Source organism: Colobus angolensis, unplaced genomic scaffold, assembly GCF_000951035.1.
Source record: "Colobus angolensis palliatus isolate OR3802 unplaced genomic scaffold, Cang.pa_1.0 Scaffold453, whole genome shotgun sequence".
Classification (NCBI taxonomy): Eukaryota; Metazoa; Chordata; class Mammalia; order Primates; family Cercopithecidae; genus Colobus; species Colobus angolensis.
The window spans coordinates 453,102-473,014 of record NW_012117966.1 but is presented as its reverse complement, the minus strand read 5'-3'; the positions used below and the strand labels follow the sequence as shown (position 1 = coordinate 473,014).

At 41.7% G+C, this 19,913-nt stretch overlaps 1 protein-coding gene across 1 annotated transcript in view; it reads left to right on the top strand.

Annotated features, from left to right (window-relative positions):
- RNF216 (ring finger protein 216) overlaps positions 1–19,913 on the top strand; it is a 163,095-nt gene that overhangs the window by 28,765 nt on the left and 114,417 nt on the right. Inside the window, exons 3-5 of the mRNA XM_011957984.1 lie at positions 1,220–1,353; positions 14,988–15,659; positions 16,959–17,035. Of these exons, the coding sequence (XP_011813374.1) occupies positions 1,220–1,353; positions 14,988–15,659; positions 16,959–17,035 (883 nt within the window). The remainder of the gene's footprint in view (positions 1–1,219; positions 1,354–14,987; positions 15,660–16,958; positions 17,036–19,913) is intronic.

Here is a 19,913-nt window from a genome sequence, read left to right as displayed (position 1 = left end):
GCCCGCCATCTCGCCCGGCTAGTTTTTTGTATTTTTTTTAGTAGAGACGGGGTTTCACCATGTAGCTCAAGATGGTCTTGATCTCCTGACCTCGTGATCCACCCGTCTCGGCCTCCCAAAGTGCTGGGATTACAGGCTTGAGCCACCGCGCCCGGCCTCTTCTTCCATTCTTTTAGGTCACTTAATGACTTTTTTTTTTTTAATTTGAGACGAGGTCTCACTGTCGCCCAGACTGGAGTGCAGTGTTGCGATCTCAGCTCACTGCAACCTCTGCCTCCCGAGTTCAAATGATTCTCCTGCCTCAGCCTCCTGAGTAGCTGGGATTACAGGCATGTGCCACAACGGCTGGCTAATTTTTGTATTTTTAGTAGAGACGGCATTTCACCATGTTGGTCAGGCTGGTCTCAAACTCCTGACCTCGTGATCCAACCACCTTGGCCTCCCAAAGTGCTGGGATTACAGGCATGAGTCACTGCTCCCGGCCAGTGCTTTTTTTTAAATTGTTCAATTTAACCTTTGATATTCCTATGGAACTAGACAGAAAAAAATACTAGTTTGTGTTACCCAGTAATTCATATCAAACATGGCCTGTTTCCAAATCGATAAAAGGAAGTAAAGACCTTGAATAGAATTACTACATCTAGATGGTTAGATTATATATTTTAAAGGAAACTTGGAAAGTTAAATTGCTGACTGTCATAGGTGCTAAATGGGTGCTTGACTAAAGCATTGAAATAGGTTCGCTTAAATGATTCTTAAAGTTTGTGTTTAAGATGAGCAAATTTCACTATTTTAAATAATTAAACTTTTACTATTTTTGAGTGATAATTTTTTCAGACCAAACAATTTAAATAAAATAGCCACTTATTCCCGGGAGGAATAGAGATGGATTGAGACCATTATTTCACTTTAAAGAAATTGGCAGTCCAGAAAATTTTATGAACAGATTTCTCCAACCTAGTATGAGAAAAAGTTGATAATCTCGAGCATAGTAATTGTCAGATGTTCTCTAGCAGTTCCCAAAATGTGTTATTGGCAAAAGTCAGCATAGAAACATGGTTCTTAATGCTTAAGTGCATGGGCTGCTCAGGGAGGTACGTTACGTTACACTAGTAGCCATGAAGTTGACTTTAGGCTGTACGCTTGTCAGGACAAACTTAAAAGGGTTGGATGTGATAGTGGCAGCCTCCCAGTAACAGTGTTCTCTGCTTTCCTGTAGAGTGGATCAGTCTCAGAGATGGGCCCATCACCATATCTGACTCCTCAGATGAGGAAGGGATTCCAATGCTGGTCACCCCAGCTCCTCAGCAGCATGAAGAAGAGGACCTGGATGATGATGTCATCCTGACAGAAGTGAGTTTTCTTTAAACTTACATTGAGACATTATTGCAAGTTGGTGATCTGAGTTTTCAGCCACTCTTGTGGGCCTTGTTGTAGAACAGCTAAGAGCACCTCTTGTACTCGTTCTGAGAACAGCTTCTTTTCCATTCTACCTCATGTCCCCTTAGATTTAGAAGCTGTATGTTTCAGTCTGCTTCTGGGTTGAGTATCTGCACCATTGTTCCATCTGACTATTAATGCACCACATTGCACTGTTGTCATTGCTACAACATTATAGTGTATCTTACTTTTGGATTGGCCTTATTCTCTCCATATTATCCCACATGTTTCAGAATCATCCTGGATAGTCTTGCACTTCAATTTTTTTTATTTTTTATTTTTTATTTTTTTATTATACTTTAAGTTCTAGGGTACATGTGCATAACGTGCAGGTTTGTTACATATGTATACTTGTGCCATGTTGGTGTGCTGCACCCATCAACTCGTCAGCACCCATCAATTCATCATTTATATCAGGTATAACTCCCCAATGCAATCCCTCCCCCCTCCCCCCAACACTTCAATTTTTATATGGAGTTTACAATCAACTTTTTAAGTTCCAAAATATAAATAGATATATATGTAATCAGTTTGCCTAATCCAAAACAAATCTTCCTGTTATATTTATAGAGCAATTTTTATGATCCTGCTCTTTCTAACCAAGAACAAATTTTGTCTTTTCATGTAGTCAAGACTTCTTTTATATTCCTCAGCCAGAAAGCATTTTGAATTTTTCTTTTTTTTTTTTTTTTTTTGAGACGGAGTCTCGCTCTGTCGCCCAGGCTGGAGTGCAGTGGCCGAATCTCAGCTCACTGCAAGCTCCGCCTCCCGGGTTTAGCCATTCTCCTGCCTCAGCCTCCCGAGTAGCTGGGACTACAGGCGCCCGCCACCTCGCCCGGCTAGTTTTTTGTGTTTTTTTTTTTCAGTAGAGACGTGGTTTCACTGTGTTAGCCAGTATGGTCTCGATCTCCTGACCTCGTGATCCGCCCGTCTCGGCCTCCCGAAGTGCTGGGATTACAGGCTTGAGCCACCGTGCCCGGCCTGAATTTTTCTTAGTATAGATCTTAAATATTTTTTGTTTTTCTTGATTATTTTATATTTTCTGTTGCTTTTGTGAATGACATCTTTTCTTTCATTGTACTTTTATTTTTTTGAGACAGAGTTTTGCTCTTTTGCCCAGACTGGAGTGCAGTGGCGTGATCTCGGCTCACTGCAACATCCACCTTCTGATTTCAAGCGATTCTCCTGCCTCAGCCTCCCGAGTAGCTAGGATTATAGGTGCCTGCCATCACGCTTGGCTAATTTTTGTATTTTTAGTAGAGACAAGTTTAACCATTTTGGCCAGGCTGATCTCGAACTCCTGACTTCGTCATCCGCACCCCCCCCCCCCCCAAAGTGCTGGGATTATAGGCATGAGCCACCGCGCCCGGCCCTTTCATTGTACTTTTAAACTGTTTTTTTTTTAAACTATAAGTCTGTTGCTTTTTTTTTTTTAGTTTAAAGATCCCAGTTGGCTTTATTGTGGTTCTAGAACAAATCAACACTTCCTTCCATAAAATTCAGTAGGTGTTCTGAGCTTCGCGGAAGTGGTTGGCTTTATAGGCAGAGAAGGGCTAAAGAGAGCAGAAGCAAAGTCCTTTCAAAGTTACTTTTCTTGTCAGACTGGGACAAGGAGACAGAAAAGAGAAAAATAACTGATTAGTTAACATCAGGCTGCTTCAGGCCACCTTTCCTGTATAAGGATTAAAGCAGAGGGAAATTCATTATGATACCCATTGGAGATTTAAACTGCCCTGTTTAAGAAATTGGTTGTTCACTCTTTCTCTCAATTTCTAGGAAGGTCAAATGAACTTCCCAGGTTTGAGTTTGGTAGCATGAAACTTACATGGATGATTCTGTTTTGAGTTTTAGTCTGGTCTTTTGGGGTCTAGTGCAGACACTTAGTCCAAAACAGTGGCCTCTTATAATTTTTATTTAACAATTCCTCATTTTTTGTTAAGCTTTCACCCTGGGCCTGACTAAACCTTAAGGCATCATTGCCACTGTCAGTTACCATCATTTTGGGTTTCTGGTCCCAGCATACACTTTATAGGTTCTGGTGTCCTCATCACACCTTTTTTTTTTTTTTTGGTTTTGGTTCTAGCTGGAGAAAGACCATTTGGCATTTGACAGGTAGCTGTATGGAAACATTTAAAACTTTTTGAGGGGATACGGCACACCCAGGAGACTACTGTTATGACTGTAAGGAGGATAATACCAAGAGTTTGGGTGGAGTATGTCCTCAGCTAGGGCCCCAACTAAAACCAAATGGCTAGACAAGGAGTCTACCTTGTTTTAACCAAGTAGTCTGCTCTGCAATACCTGATGTGTTTATCTGTGTGCAACAAGAAGCGTCATCAACTGCACAGATTCTTCTCTGTAAAGTTGGTAGGTAATCTTGCATCCCATGACTGGGTTAAATTAAAGCAGGGAGTGCAAGTTACCTGCAGAGGCTACTGATGGTGAAATTTTAACTACAACGTTGTCCTGCCTGCCACATGAGAGTTAGGCATAAGTAAGGAAAAATGAAGGAGGGTAAGAGTCTTACTATGAGAGGGAATCTTGCTCCGATGTGGGTTGCAGTTGTGAATGTCTCTGGTTGTGGCATTGGCCATCCTAGTGGACTCTGTGTGGCCCATGCATTAGGCATGAGACTTATTCCTTGCAATTTACATGGATTTGTCCAACTTTAGTTTATAGGGCTTCAGGGACTGAGCAATTCTCCTTCATTAGATAGTCGTAGTCAGATATTAGAGAAAACTAAAAGAATTCAGAATTCAGTGCAATGTACAGGTAGATAATAAAAACTCAATAAACAGGGCTACAATCTAAATAACAGGCATACCGGAGTTTTCTTTTGAAATGTAATTTTCCTCTCTACAGTCACTCCCATTTCTACCAAAGATAATCACAGTGAGACCAGTTTGCCTGACTAACCACATATTTGAAAGCACATATTTAAATTTCCTTTGCTGAAAATTTTGACGAGGAATCTCAAATTGGTCTATAAAAAATGTCTCTGCTAGGAAGCCAAACCAGGACAGACATTAGTCTTTGCCTGCTGTTTCCAACATCTGGAGGTTCCTGAGCCTGCCAGGAAGAGACAGATTTACTCACTATAAGGCAAGGAACGCTTAAAGCCAGGCATTGTTTGCACATTTTGAAATACGGCATTCCATTCAAAGCCTTGGTAACATAACCAGTTTCCAGTTGTGTCCTTTTATTAAAAGGACAGATTCTTATTGAACTTATGCAAATAATGATACTGCCATAAAAATAAGAATACTCATGAATAATTTGCAAATTCTGAAGGGATCCTGTTGGGAGGAAAAGCAAATATTTTCATTTTTATTATAAAAGTATACTTTACCAAATGGCAGTAAGCTATAAAAACCTTAAAAGACGGTGGCTCAAGCCTGTAATCCCAGCACTTTGGGAGGCCGAGACGGGCGGATCACGAGGTCAGGAGATCGAGACCATCCTGGCTAACACGGTGAAACCTCATCTCTACTAAAAATACAAAAACTAGCCGGGCGAGGTGGCGGGCGCCTATAGTCCCAGCTACTCGGGAGGCTGAGGCAGGAGAATGGCGTAAATCTGGGAGGCGGAGCTTGCAGTGAGCTGAGATCCGGCCACTGCACTCCAGCCGGGGCAACGAGACTCCGCCTCAAAAAAAAAAAAAAAAAAAACCTTAAAAGAAAAAAGTTTCCTTAAATCTGGCAAACAAAACAAAACAAAACATTAAAAGAACCAGCAGTGTTTCAAATAAAGAAGCCATAAAAACCCATGATTCTTCTTTAATCAATTCAGTCTCATGTAATTAATTCTTGCTGTTTGATCTTGGTTAGCAGTTACACAAATTCATTAGTTTTTTCATTAGAATTTTGAATATTTAGTCCAATAGTGTGAACTCAAACCTGTATTAGTCAGCATTCATTTCATTTTTCGCATATACATCTTTGAAGACACAGCACTTACAGATTGTAATTGCTTGCAGAGAGCTTTCAGAAAATGTCAGAACAAAATAACTATGGACAGCAAGACTTAAAATGGCTGTGATTAAAAACCTGATGAGAGTTCATTACAGTGACACAGTTGACAAGGAAATTTAGTTATTTCTAAACCAAAATTATGACTGATAGCATATATACCAAGACATATCAGATTTCTAGGAGCTTTATATAATCTTGGAATATAAAAAACATCCATATAGACCCAGCACGGTGGCTCACCCCTGTAATCCCAGCACTTTGGGAGGCCGAGGCAAGTGGATCACTTGAGGTCAGGAGTTCGAGACCAGCCTGGCCAACATGGTGAAACCTTATCTCTACTAAAAATACAAAAATTAGCCAGGCATGGTAGCACATTGCCTGTAATTCCAGCTACTCAGGAGGCTGAGGCAGTAGAATCACTTGAACCCAGGAGATGGAGGTTGCAGTGAGCCAAGGTCGTGCCACTGCACTCCAGCCTGCATGACAGAGGGAGACCCCGTCTCAAAAAAAAAAAATATATACTTTGACATTTTTGCTGATCAGAAGACACACAGCTGTTTTCCAAATGGTCTTTCTTACCAAAAATATCCAAGTCATGTGAACTAAAAGGCATTGGAGTTAGGTCCTGGTTTTCTAATAAAAGATTGAAGTGCTTACTTTTTCCTTAAACCAATTATTAGAGTTCTCTGATATATTTTGGTAGAGAAATACCACACACACATAACACATATATAGACACGGAGACACAGAGAAGCAGATCTTACAACCTTCATTAAGATTCTTTATTTGCCAGTTTTCAAATACAGTTTACACTTGAACAACATAGTGGTTAGGGATGCCAACCCCTGTGCAATTTAAAATCTGCATATAACTTTTGACTCCCCAAAAACTTAAGTACTAATAGCACACTGTTGACCAAAGCCTTAACTGCTTAATACTACTTAATAACTACTTAACTACTAATAGCATACTATTGACCAATAACATGGTTGATTAACATGCTCAATCATGATATACTAACTAGTATATTATGTGTGTGTATGTATATATGTGTGTGCATATATGTATATATATAAAATATACTGAATTCTTTTTTTTTTTTTTTTTTGAGACGGAGTCTCGCTCTGTCGCCCAGGCTGGAGTGCAGTGGCCGGATCTCAGCTCACTGCAAGCTCTGCCTCCCGGGTTCACGTCATTCTCCTGCCTCAGCCTCCCAAGTAGCTGGGACTACAGGCACCTTCCATCACGCCCGGCTAATTTTTTTGTATTTTAGTAGAGACGGGGTTTCACCGCGTTAATCAGGATGGTCTCGATCGCCTGACCTCGTGATCCGCCCGTCTCGGCCTCCCAAAGTACTGGGATTACAGGCTTGAGCCACTGCGCCCGGCCTGATATACTGCATTCTTAAAGTAAGCTGAGGAAAGGTTAAGAAAATCATAAACTGGGCAGGGTGGCTCACGCCTGTAATCCCAGCACTTTGGGAGGCCGAGGCCAAGAGTTTAAGACTCATGAGGTCAGGAGTTCAGGACCAGCCTGGCCAAGATGATGAAACCCTGTCTCTACTAAAAATACAAAAATTAGCCAGCATGGTGGTGGACACCTGTAATCCCAGCTACTTGGGAGGCTGAGGCAGAAAATTGCTTGAACCTGAGAGGCAGAGGTTGCAGTGAGCCAAGATCAGGCCACTGCACTCCAGCTTGGGTGGCAACAGAGCGAGACTCTGTCTCAAAAAAAAAAAAAAAAAAAAAAAACAAGAAAGAAAATATATTTACTGTTCATTAAGTGGCAGTGGATCATTATAAAGGTCTTTATCTGAGTGGTCTTCACACTGAGTTGGCTAAGGAAGATACTAGGTGTTGCAAGTGAAGAAAATCCACATATAAGTGCACCCTGGCAGTTCAAACCGTGTCATTTAAGAGTCAACATAGTTTCTATCCCCTCTTTAGACCATCAGTCCTTCAATCACCTGTTACAGTGCCCCCAAGCAATTGCTAACCTGGCACCTCTCAGTTGGCACTTCCACAGAGGTGACTCCCACATGAAAAAAGGTAGACAATTTACAAATCTTAGATCTAAACACTATACTAATTTGTCCAAACAGAAAAAGGCAAAGGTAAAGGCCCAGTTAAGACTAGATGGTAGCTGGGTGTGGTGGCTCATGCCTGTAATCCCAGCACTTTGGAAGGCAAAGGCAGGCGAATCACTTGAGGTCAGAGAAGTTCAAAACCAGCCTGGCTAACATGGTGAAACCCCGTCTCTACTAAAAATACAAAAATTAGCTGGGCATGGTGGTGAGCTCCTATAATCCCAGCTACTCGGAATTTAGCTTTCCTAATTAGTTTCTTAATCAGTTACTGACTTCAGGGCTGCCAAAGACTAACCAGAGCTTCCCTGGAGTGGAGTCTCAGCATTAAAATGAGGTGGAATTTGGCTTTTTCCTTCAAAAGGTGAACTGTAGGGCACAAAGACAGTTTGTGTGCAGCCTCTATAAGCTGGCAGAAACTGGTTTAAGATCTATATGTAGTCATTTATCAGAAAACGATGTTTGTAAGGCCAGTCCTCTGTCCCACTAAGAGTTGTAGTGGGTTTCTGGGTTGTAAATCGGAGTTAGGGAGGGGTCTGATATTTGCCTGATACACCCTATTGGTAGGGAGCTTAGCAACAGTTTGGTTTTTCTTGGAGCATAGGAATTTAGGGAGTTGACATACCAGTCACCGTGAACCCTGACCTCTTAGGTAACTTGTTTCCTTAACCTTAAAGGTCAGTCCAGACACAGTGGCTCAAAACCTGTAATCCCAGTGCTTTGAGAGGCCTAGCAGGAGGATCACTTGAGCCCAGGAATTCAAGGCTGTAGTGAGCTATGATTGTGCCACTGTACTTCAGCCTGGGACCCTGTATCTAATTTTTTTTTTTTTTTTGAGATGGAGTCTCCCTCTGTTGCCCAGGCTAGGGTGCAGTACTGCAACATCCACTTACTGGGTTCAGCGATTCTCGTGCCTCAGCCTCCAGAGCAGCTAGGATTACAGGTGTGTGGCACTACGCATGGCCTGTGTCTGCCTTTGTCTCTAATTTTTAAAAAACAGACAAAATCTTAGGATCTGTCTTAGTTTATAAAGGGGCATCTATTTTGCTTTCAGATAACACCATAGAGCTGAAACATTTTGGGAATGGCTTTCTAAAGGTTACGTCTGATATTTCAGGCTTTGCCTGGCCCATAAGTAGACTGGATGGTACTTGTCAGGTCCTGAATATCATCCTCAGGAAAATAACATTCTGCTTCTGCTGCTTTTATCCGTTTTTACTCCCTCTCCTTCCCCTGGTCCCACCAATGTATGTTAGCTGGTAAAAGTCAGGTATCCTAGGGTCATATGTTATAATTAAGACACTGATTTCTTTAAAAAATGTTTGAAAGTCTTCCCCAGGTTTAGGACATTTTTAAACTATGGCCTGTTTTTATCCATAGCATGTAAGTCAGGAATTACGTGCTATATTTTCAGGTTGTTCTGTTTTATAAGGAAACAGTTGAACTGTTTTTTTCAGAGAAGGGCAACTCGAAGTTAGTAGACTGTGAATATTCGGGAGTAGATGCAGTTTTCAGGTAAAATGAGAGCAGTGGGAGTTACATTAGTTTATCTGTTTTTGGTATGGGAGATAATTTTGCATTTCTGGTTTTTCATGAGCTTTTTGCAGTGAACCTTTCAAAAAAGCTATTTTAGAATCCTGTTGTCTCTTTGAGGCCTCTGAATGTCAGTAAGAATCTCGTTCTTTCTGTGTAATTTGGAGGCCTAGGATTCAAGTGAATTTCTTGGATGAACACTCTTTTTCATCTGGAACATTCCACATCATGGTCATCATAATTCTGAATTATTTTTGGTAAAGTTTTGCCACTTTTGTAACTATTTGTAGCTTCTAGAGCCAGAAGTTTTATACATGAAAAGGCAGGACTACCAGAAGGCAGAGTACTCCAATTTTTAGAAATTAGGGATGCTGTTTTTATGTTGGACCTTGTATATCTCAGGACCGGGATGGCTTTGGCTCCAAGATGTCCAACGTAGCCAATAACTTTCCAGTTTCTGTCTGACACAGTCAGACACCTGAGTCCTCCCTCACCTAAGCCTGCAAGAAAAGGAATCCACATACCCACAGATTCCAAAAGCCTGAGTTTATACCCTCCCTGCACTCAACACAGCTGGGATTGGTTAGCTTTAAACTGCACCCCTGTATGCTAGCAGCAAATGGAGTTGGCACCCACATTTCTGTCTGGCCATAATCTTGGGGGCTTGACTCAAGCCATAAAGACCTCTGCAAAGAGGGAGCAAAAAATAAAGTTCTTGCCAGTGCTTTGTGAGCCCTCACATTCCCAAAAGTCATGTGCCCCGCCATAGCCCAGATTAACCCTAGGTACTGCAAAGTCAAATGCTCTCTCACAGTGCAGCCTAACCTTTATACCCTCAAAGTCAAAGAGATCAGGTGCTAAAAAGACAGCAGAGCTCAGACCTGAGAAGGACTTCCAACTCTTGCAGCTCCGTGAGGAAAACATTACTCCCCAGAAAAGGGAGTTAGCCGTTTTCCTGTGTTCCTTGAGTTACCTCAAGATCATCAACAGTCTCTGTCCCTTTGGGTTACTAGACCTGTCAAAGGACAAAATTACAACAAATATAGTGTAAGGATCTCAGTTGTCTTTATTGTGACTCTAGCATCAGGCGATGTTTCATTCCGAAGTGGAGAGTAAGTGTTCTTGTTACTTTTTTTTTAAGACAGTCTCGCTTTATCACCCAGGCTGGAGTGCAGTGGCCCAATCTCGGCTCACTGCAACCTCCCGAGTTTAAGTGATTCTCCTGTCTTAGCCTCCCGAGTAGCTGAGATTACAGGTGTGTGCCACCATGCCTGACTGATTTTTGTGTTTTTAGTAGAGATGGGGTTTCACCATGTTTGTCAGGCTGGTCTCTTAGCTCCTGACCTCAAGTTATCTGCCTGCCTCAGCCTCCCAAAGTGCTGAGATGACAGGCGTGAGCCACCATGCCCAACCCTTGTTGTTTTTTGTATTAATTTTATACTCAATCACCTTACCATTATTGTCTACAGTGATTTTTCAGTTGACTCTTAATTTCTTGAAAACTTGCATCTGATCTTTCCAATTTTTATACTTCTTTCATTTGTCTAATTATATTATAGTACTTCCTCAAAAATTTTAATAGTTTTGGTAGAGAAGAACAAGAATGGCCACAGACATACATGGGAATACTTTTAATGTTTCTTCATTAATGGTGCCTTTTGCTTGAGATACCATTTTTTTAGTTATGTTAAGGAACTAGTTATTTACTTTGGCTTAAAAAAATTTTTTTTAAAGTGAATGTAGGGCCGGGCGCGGTGGCTCAAGCCTGTAATCCCAGCACTTTGGGAGGCCGAGACGGGCGGATCACGAGGTCAGGAGATTGAGACCATCCTGGCTAACACAGTGAAACCCCGTCTCTGCTAAAAAATACAAAAAACTAGCTGGGTGAGGTGGCGGGCGCCTGTAGTCCCAGCTACTCGGGAGGCTGAGGCAGGAGAATGGCATAAACCCGGGAGGCGGAGCTTGCAGTGAGCTGAGATCTGGCCACTGCACTCCAGCCTGGGCGACAGAGCGAGACTCCGTCTTAAAAAAAAAAAAAAAAAAAGTGAATGTAGGATTCTGTTACATTTGATTTCAGCATCTTACAGAGATTGTCATGTGGTTTTTCTTTCTTGACCTCTTAGTTGGTAAGTTATTGTCTTTGAAAAGACTCCCCTTGGTTGTGGTGTTGTAATGTAGTCGTAATGTGCTGCTGGGGATTCCTTTTGCTAATATTAGTGTTTTCTCTGTAGATCTCATAAGTGGAGATTGGCCTATAGGTTTGTGTGTACGTATGATATCCTTGACAGATTTTTTTTTATATATCAACATGATTCTGACTTCATAAAAAGTTTAGAAGTTTTCTTTTCTTTTTTTTTTTTTCTCTTTTTGGAGATGGGAGTTTTGCTGTCGCCCAGGCTGGAGTGCAATGGCGTGATCTTGGCTCACAGCAACTTCTGCCTCCCAGGTTCAAGCAATTCTGCTGCCTCAGCCTCCCAAGTAACTGGGATTACAGGCATGCACAACCACTCCCAGCTAATTTTGTGTTTTTAGTAGAAATGGGGTTTCATCATGTTGGTCAGGCTGGTCTCAAACTTCTGACCTTAGGTGATCCACCTGCCTCACCTCCCAGAGTGCTGGGATTATAGTCATGAGCCAGCTGTGCCTGTCCCAAAGTTTTCTTTTTTCTTTTTTTTGAGACAGAGTCTCACACTATTTCCTGGGCTGGAGTGCAGTGGCATAATCTCGGCTCACTGCAACCTCCGCCTCCTGGGTTCAGGTGATTCTCCTGCCTCAGCCTCCTGAGTAGCTGAGATTACAGGCGCCCATCACCACAGCTGGCTTATTTTTTGTCTTCTTTAGCAGAGATGGGGTTCCACTATGTTGGCCAGGCTGGTCTTGAACTCCTGACCCTGTGATCCGCCCACGTCGGCCTCCCAAAGTGCTGGGATTATAGGCGGGAGCCACTGCACCCGGCCCAGAAGTTTTCTTTATTTCTTTGAGGGTTGTTTTTTGTTTGTTTGTTTGTTAGAGTCTTCAGAACCAGTGTATTCTTTGAGGTTTTGAATATATTCTATAGAATTAAACAAAACAGATGGCTATCCTACTTCCTCTTCATCTGTGACTCCTTACGTTTTATCCCTTTTTTAGTTCAAATGGTTGTTTGAACTAACCATTATGTGTCCCCCTCCTTCCCTTTCCTCCCTTGTTTTCCTTCCTCCTCCTCTACCAAAGAAACAGCTTCTTCTCGTCTACAACTCCAGTTACATGTTTTGAAGACCTTTTTGCTCTTGACGTGGTCTCTTATGTAATTGTCCATTTTGTCTATGTCTTACTATGGCTATTCTGACCTGGCTTTTAATGCACTAATTTCTCTCTTTAACTGTATTTACTTAAAATACTATATATCCATCCAACCTTAGTTATTGTATTTTTCCATTCTGGAATTTACGTTTGATTCTTCTACTTCTTGACTGCAGTTCTCAACTAGTCTTTGATTTCCCTAAACATGCTGTTATTTTAGAATTCATGTTGATAACTTCACCGTGTGAAATCCCTATATATTTGTTTCTGTAGTCTGTTACTTCTCTTGTTTTGATTTTCTATTGCTGCATTAAGTTCTTGTGTGCCTAGTTATTTTTGATTGAGTGTAAGTCATTGCATACGAAAATTTTGGGATTTTGTATGATGTTATGTTTCTCTATAGAGGACCTTAATTGGTTTCTTGAAGAAGAGTAAGAGCATCAGCACCTCACATTCAGGGAGTTAAAGTCTCCACACTGGGATTCAGTCCCTGGGAGGTCCAGGGTATTTCCAGCTTGCCCCTTTACTTCAGTGGCATAGTCTTCAGGGACCCACCCTAAAGCCTGAGATGAACCATCTCCTTTCTTCTAGGGACTTCCCAGAGGAACTGTTGTTACCAGTTTAGCATGTATCCTTCCAGGTCTTTTCTTTGAATTTGTATGTATCGATGTGTATATACATGTGTGTACATACACATACTTTTAGAAATGATTTTGTTTGTGTCTTATTGACGTATTTTAAGTAAATGGAATCATTCTGTGTATGATTTTGCAGCTTGCTTTTCTTCACTTAATGGCATTTCTTAGTGAAACTTCCCATTTCAGTGCAGATTGAGCTACCTCTTTTTTGGTAGGGGTCAGTTGTAGAGTATTTTGTAGCACAAATAAGTAATAGTTTATTTAACCGTTCACTCAGGGACAAACTTTAGAATGTCTCTAGGCTTTTTTCTGTTTATGCTGAATATTCTTGTATATGCCCTTTTTAGATAGATAAGGGTTTATAGAACATTATGAAAAAATGGTGACAGATACACATTTTTTATTTATATTTATGTATTTGTATATTTATTTATTTATTTGAGACAGAGTCTTGCTCTGTCTCCAGGCTGGAGTGCTGTGGCACCATCTCGGCTCACTACAACTTCTGACTCCCTGGTTCGAGCAGTTCTGCTACGTCAGCCTCCCGAGTAGCTGGGATTACAGGCGCGCGCCACTGCGCCCAGCTGATGTTTGTATTTTTAGTAGAGATGGGATTTCACTATGTTGGCCAGGACAGTCTCCATCTCCTGACCTTGTGATCCACCCACCTCAGCCTCCCTAAATGCTGGGATTACAGGTGTAAGCCACCGCACCTGGGCTACGTTTTTTATTTTAATAAATAGTGCCAAATTTCTCTCCTAAATTCACCAATAGTAAATGATAGTATAAGAGTTTTCACACATGGCCAAGCACGGTGCCCCACGCCTGTAATCCCATCACTTTGGGAGGCTAAGGTGGGCCAATCATCCGAGGTCAGGAGTTCAAGACCAGCCTGGCCGTGGCGAAACCCTGTCTCGACCAAAAATACAAAGATTAGCTGGGTTTGGAGATATGCGCCTATAATCCCAGCTACTCGGGAGATTGAGGCAGGAGAATTGCTTGAACCTGGGAGGCGGAAGTTGGAGTGAGCTGAGATCACACCATTGCACTCCAACCTGAGTGACAGAGCGAGATTGTCTCAAAAAAAAAAAAAAAAAAAGAATTTTCACCATCCTCACCAATGCTTGGGATTATCTAATTTAAAAGTTTGCCAGTTTTATAGGGAAAAAAATACTGTCTTGGTTTAATTTTTCATTTTGCTGGTTGCTAATGAGATTTAGATTTTTTTATATGTTTTTTGAACATTTCTTATTCTTCTGATGTGTTAGCATTCTTTCATTGTTTTCTTTGCTGTGGAGTTATTTTTGTTTTAGTGGTCTCAGATTAAATTATAATTCAGGGCCGGGTTCAGTGGCTCATGCCTGTAATCCCAGCACTTTGGGAGGCTGAGGGAGGCAGATCACTTGAGGCCAGGAGTTTGAGACCAGCGTGGCCAACATGGCGAAACCCCATCTCTACTAAAAATACAAAAATTTGCTGGACATGGTGGCACATGCTTGTAATCTCAGCTACTCGGGAGGTTAAGGCACAAGAGTTGCTTGAGCCTGGGAGACAGAGGTTGTAGTGAGCTGAGATCGCACCGTTGCACTCCAGCCTGGGTAACAGCGGAAAACTCTGTCTCAAAAGTAAAAATAAATTATAATTAAAACTCTATCTCAAGCTTTAATCTATGAATGACTACTTTGATTCTTACAGATACTACATAGTGTAATCAAATTTCAATGTTAAGATAAATATAAAAATAGATATTGTTAAGGGGGAGGGTGTTTTTGTTTCTTTCCTATCCTATCTCGGAAGCTCAATATAAGTACATAAGGAGGGATAGGCATAGGAAAGAAATTGAATTATTAAAATTTCATTTTTTCTTAGACAAATAAACCTCAGAGATCACGACCCAATCTCATCAAACCAGCTGCCCAGTGGCAAGATCTGAAAAGGTTGGGAGAAGAAAGCCCTAAAAAGTCTAGAGCAGCATTTGAATCAGATAAGAGCAGCTATTTTTCAGTGTGTAACAACCCATTGTTTGATTCTGGGGCACAGGATGATTCTGAGGATGACTACGGTGAATTTCTGGATCTTGGGCCTCCTGGAATCTCTGAATTCACTAAGCCAAGTGGCCAAATAGAAAAAGAACCCAAGCCTGGACCGAGTCGTAATGAAGCAGCAAATGACATTGTCAACCCCAGATCGGAGCAGAAAGTCATCATCTTGGAAGAAGGTAGCCTTCTTTACACTGAAAGCGATCCTTTGGAAACTCAGAACCAGTCATCCGAAGACTCAGAGACAGAGCTGTTATCAAATCCAGGAGAGTCAGCTGCTCTAGCAGATGATCAGGCCATCGAAGAAGACTGCTGGTTAGATCATCCTTACTTCCAGTCTCTGAACCAACAGCCCCGTGAAATAACAAACCAAGTTGTTCCTCAGGAACGGCAACCTGAAGCAGAACTGGGCCGCTTGTTGTTTCAGCATGAATTCCCGGGGCCAGCTTTTCCAAGGCCAGAACCCCAGCAAGGTGGGATTTCAGGCCCCTCTTCTCCTCAGCCTGCCCATCCTCTAGGAGAGTTTGAAGACCAACAGTTAGCAATTGATGATGAAGAGCCAGGTCCAGCCTTTCCAATGCAAGAATCTGAAGAGCCCACTTTGGAAAACATTTGGGGGCAAGAAGCTGCAGAGGTAGATCAAGAACTTGTTGAACTATTAGTGAAAGAAACGGTAAGTTTTATCAAGTAAATGCAGACACTACATATACTGAGTTTCTTCTTTCTTTCTTTCTTTTTTTATTGCAAAAAAAAAATGTATGGACTTTATTTTTCTAAGAAGTATATATCTAGATATACAGAAAAGAGACACTCTGAAGACGTGAAAATGGAATCGGGGTTCCTTTACTATACTTAACCCTTCAGGAAGCTCTCTGGGATTCTAACTGCATATCATGGTGGCCTGGTGCTGTCATACCTGCAGTTCCTCATTTTTTTTCAAATTCCTTGAGTTCACTCCAAATGGAAATCCTTAAAGCAGGTTTATTGAATTACCTAGACCTATGCTGTCCAATATGGCACTTACTAACTCCTTGTGGCAGTTTACATTTAAATGTCTCACAGTTAAATAAAGTTTTCCCATGACACCAGTCACATCTTAGCCTTAGTAGCCACATGAGGCTAACGGCTTACTTCATCATCAAGCATAGAGGACAGTGTTTCTGTCCTCCTACAAAGCTCTATTAGTGGTGATATTAAGAGTAATACAAGGGCCGGGCGCGGTGACTCACGCCTGTAATCCTAGCACTTTAGGAGGCCAACGCAGGTGGATCACGAGGTCAGGAGATCAAGACCTTCCCGACTAACACGGTGAAACCCTGTCTCAGCTGAAAAAACAAAAAATTAGCCTGGTGTGGTGGCGTGCGCCTGTAGTCCCAGCAACCTCCACCTCCTGGGTTCAAGCGATTCTCCTGCCTCAGCCTCCTGAGTAGCTGGGATTACAGGTGCATACCACCATGCCTGGCTAATTTTTGTTTTTTTTTTTTTTTTAGTAGAGACGGGATTTCACCATGTTGGCCAGGCTGGTTTCGAACTCCTGACCTCAGGTGATCCACCTGCCTCGACCTCCCAAAGTGCTTCGATTATAGGCGTGAGCCACTCTGCCCAGCCACCCAGGTGTTTTTATCTAGCCACGAGGTTGTGAGCTGCTTGAGGGCTGGCATGAGATTGTAACTTACTTGGGTTTCAATTCCCTTTGTCTAGACAGAGATGCTCAATATTTGTTGAAACAATGAAGAATGGATCTGTAAAATGGGGACAGAGAACCAGATCTCTCAAGACCTTTCTAGACCTAATCTTCTATGTAGACAGATGAATCTGAGAACTAGTGTTGACTTTGAAGACACACAGAGACCTGCTTCACAGCCCTTTTCTAGTCTTAATCATTTTATTACACTTTTGCCATCCGTCTTGTATTGGCATTTGAAACCATTCTAGTGAATGAAATATAAATTATGTTCTTATTTGTTTCTAGGAAGCAAGATTTCCAGATGTAGCAAATGGGTTTATTGAGGAAATAATTCATTTGAAGAATTATTATGATCTGAATGTGTAAGTATAATACCATGCTTTTTTTGTGGCAGTGGTGCTGGCAAAATATATATAATATAAAATTTATCATTTTAATCATTTTTAAATATACAATTTGGTGGTGGTAAGTAAATTAACGTTATTATGCAACTATCACTACCATCCATCTCCAGAACTCTTTCTTCTTCTCAAACTGAAACACTGTCCCCATTAAACACTCACTCCCTATCCCCCTCCCAAGCCAATGGCACCCACCATCCTACTTTTTTTCTATATGGATTTGACTGCTATCAGGGCCTCATGTATTTATTCTTTTCTGACTGGCTTATTTCACTTGGCATGTCTTTTTTAATGACCTTGTTCATTCTGACAGTGATATACAGACTGTTTTCTGGATTTTATGGAATACTGCATGGTTACAGAATTACAATGCTGAGTTGTTTCTGAGGTTGATACTACCTGTTTTAGTCAAGATGTTAAGACATTTTCCTCCCTACAATTGTAACAAAGTGTTCTGCAACCACTCTGGAGAAATACATAGAAGCATTTCTTAATTTTCATTATGAAAAGGATAAATATGGGCCAGACACATGGCTCACACCTTTAGTCCTGGCACTTTGGGAGGCTGAGGCAAGAGGATTACCTGAGTCCAGGAATTCAAGGCTGCAGTGAGCTATGTTATGGTCCTACACTCCAGCCTGGGAGACAGAGTGAGACCTTGTCTCTGTTTAAAAAAAATTTTTTTATAAGTCTTAAATATGCTTTTTAAAAATATAAGTTTTCCTGAAGAATATATATTCTTTCCCCTCCTTCTGATCTGCAGAAGTGAAATAGTCGTAATTTGTGTTGTTGTTGTTGTTGACGGAATCTTGTTCTGTTGCCCAGGCTGGAGTGCAGTAGTGTGATCTTGGCTCACTGCGACCTGCACTTCCCAGGTTCAAGCAGTTCTCCTGTCTCAGTCTCCTGAGTAGCTGGCATTACAGGCGTGCTCCACCGCACCCGGATAATTTTTGTATTTTTAGTAGAGACAGGTTTCACCATGTTGGTCAGGCTAGTCTTGAACCCCTGACCTCGTGATCTGCTTACCTTGGCCTCCCAAAGTGCTGGGATTACAGACGTGAGCCAGTGTGCCCAGCCTGGTGGTAAACTTAAACAAAATAGACAGTTCACTAAACACCTTTCCTCAGAGTTCCTATCTTATACTGTAGCTCTCAGTCAGGGGTGCAGGTGGATTTCTTCCCTGCGGAGGCTGAGAAGGAAGGACCCCTTTCCAGGTACTTAACTCAGTGTAGGTACTGTTTTCTAATTTGTACAATGACACTGTTGGAGCCAATAGTGGCCTTGTTTGATCCCACCTCTGTACAGAGGCAACCACTGTCATCAGATTTTTATTTGTTTGTTTATTTATTTATTTATTTTTGAGACAGAGTCTTACTCTGTCGCCTACGCTAGAGTGCAATGGTGCAATCTCAGCTCACTGCAGCCTCCGCCTCCCAGATTCAAGTGACTCTCTTGCCTCAGCCTCCCAAGTAGGTGGGATTACAGGCATGCGCCATCACACCTGGCTAATTTTTGTATTTTTAGTAGAGATAGAGTTTCCCCGTGTTGGCCAGGCTGATCATGAATTCCTGACCTCAGGTGATCCGCCTACCGCAGCCTCCCAAAGTGCTGGGATTACAGGTGTGAGCCGCTTCACCTGGCCTTCCCTTAATCTTTATCAATTTTACTTAACATGCTTCTCAGTAAGGCAAAACCATTAAGAGTATATACTACCAGGCCATAGATTGGTGATGTTGTCAGTTCTGGAAATTTTGTAGCTGTTTCCTGTCTTCTGTAACTCTTCTCCCACAGTCTCCGTGTCTCTAAGTTCACCTCTTTGTCTCTGAGATGCATTCTGGATTATTTCTTCACAGGTGTCTTCTAGCCTACAAATTTCTCTTCAGCAGAGTGTAATCTTTTAACTCATCCACTGTGTTACTGTTTTTCAGTTATGATATTTTAGCTTTTAATTATCTTGGTTATTTTCCTAGAATTTTGCTCTTGGCCTATATTTTTAATCGTTTTTTATTTCTTTAAACAATAAACATTGCTTCTTTGTGAGTTTGATTGTTCTGATGTGTTAAGTTCTTCGGAATCTTCTTCTGTTCTTCCTGCTGGTTCCCATGGTGCCTCATTTTCTTGTATATTTTCTAAGTTTGACTCTAAGCTCACGTCTTGAGTTCTTGATAGAGTTGATTTCTTTAGAGAGGATTGCTTTTGCTTCTTTCAAGTCCCCAAGGGCAGTGTCAGTTTGAAACGACTTTAGATTCCTGTCTTGAAGTTTTTGGATTATACAAACTTTTTTTATTTTATTTACTTATTTATTTATTTTTTGAGATGAAGTCTCACTCTCTTGCCCAGGCTGGAGTGCAGTGGTGCGATCCTGGGTCACTGCAACCTCCGTCTCCTGGGTTCAAGCAATTCTTCTGCCTCAGCCCCCTGAGTAGCTGGGATTACAGGCACACACCACCATGCCCAGCTAATTTTTGAAGTAGAGATGGGGTTTCACCATGTTGGCCAGGCTGGTCTCGAACTCCTGACCTCAAGTTAGCCCCCTGCTTCAGCCTCCCAAAGTGCTGGAAAACATGAGCCACCGTGCCCGGCAAACTTTTTTTTTCTTTCTTTCTTTCTTTTTTTTTTTGAGAGACAGAATTTTTCCCTTGTTGCCCAAGCTAGAGTGCAATGGCATGATCTCAGCTCACTGCAACCTTTGCCTCCCATGTTCAGATGATTCTACTGCTTCAGCTTCCCGAATAGCTGGGATTACAGGCATGTGTTACCTCACCCAGCTTGGATTACCCAAACTCTTTTTTTTTTTTTTTTTTGAGACGGAGTCTCGCTCTGTCGCCCAGGCTGGAGT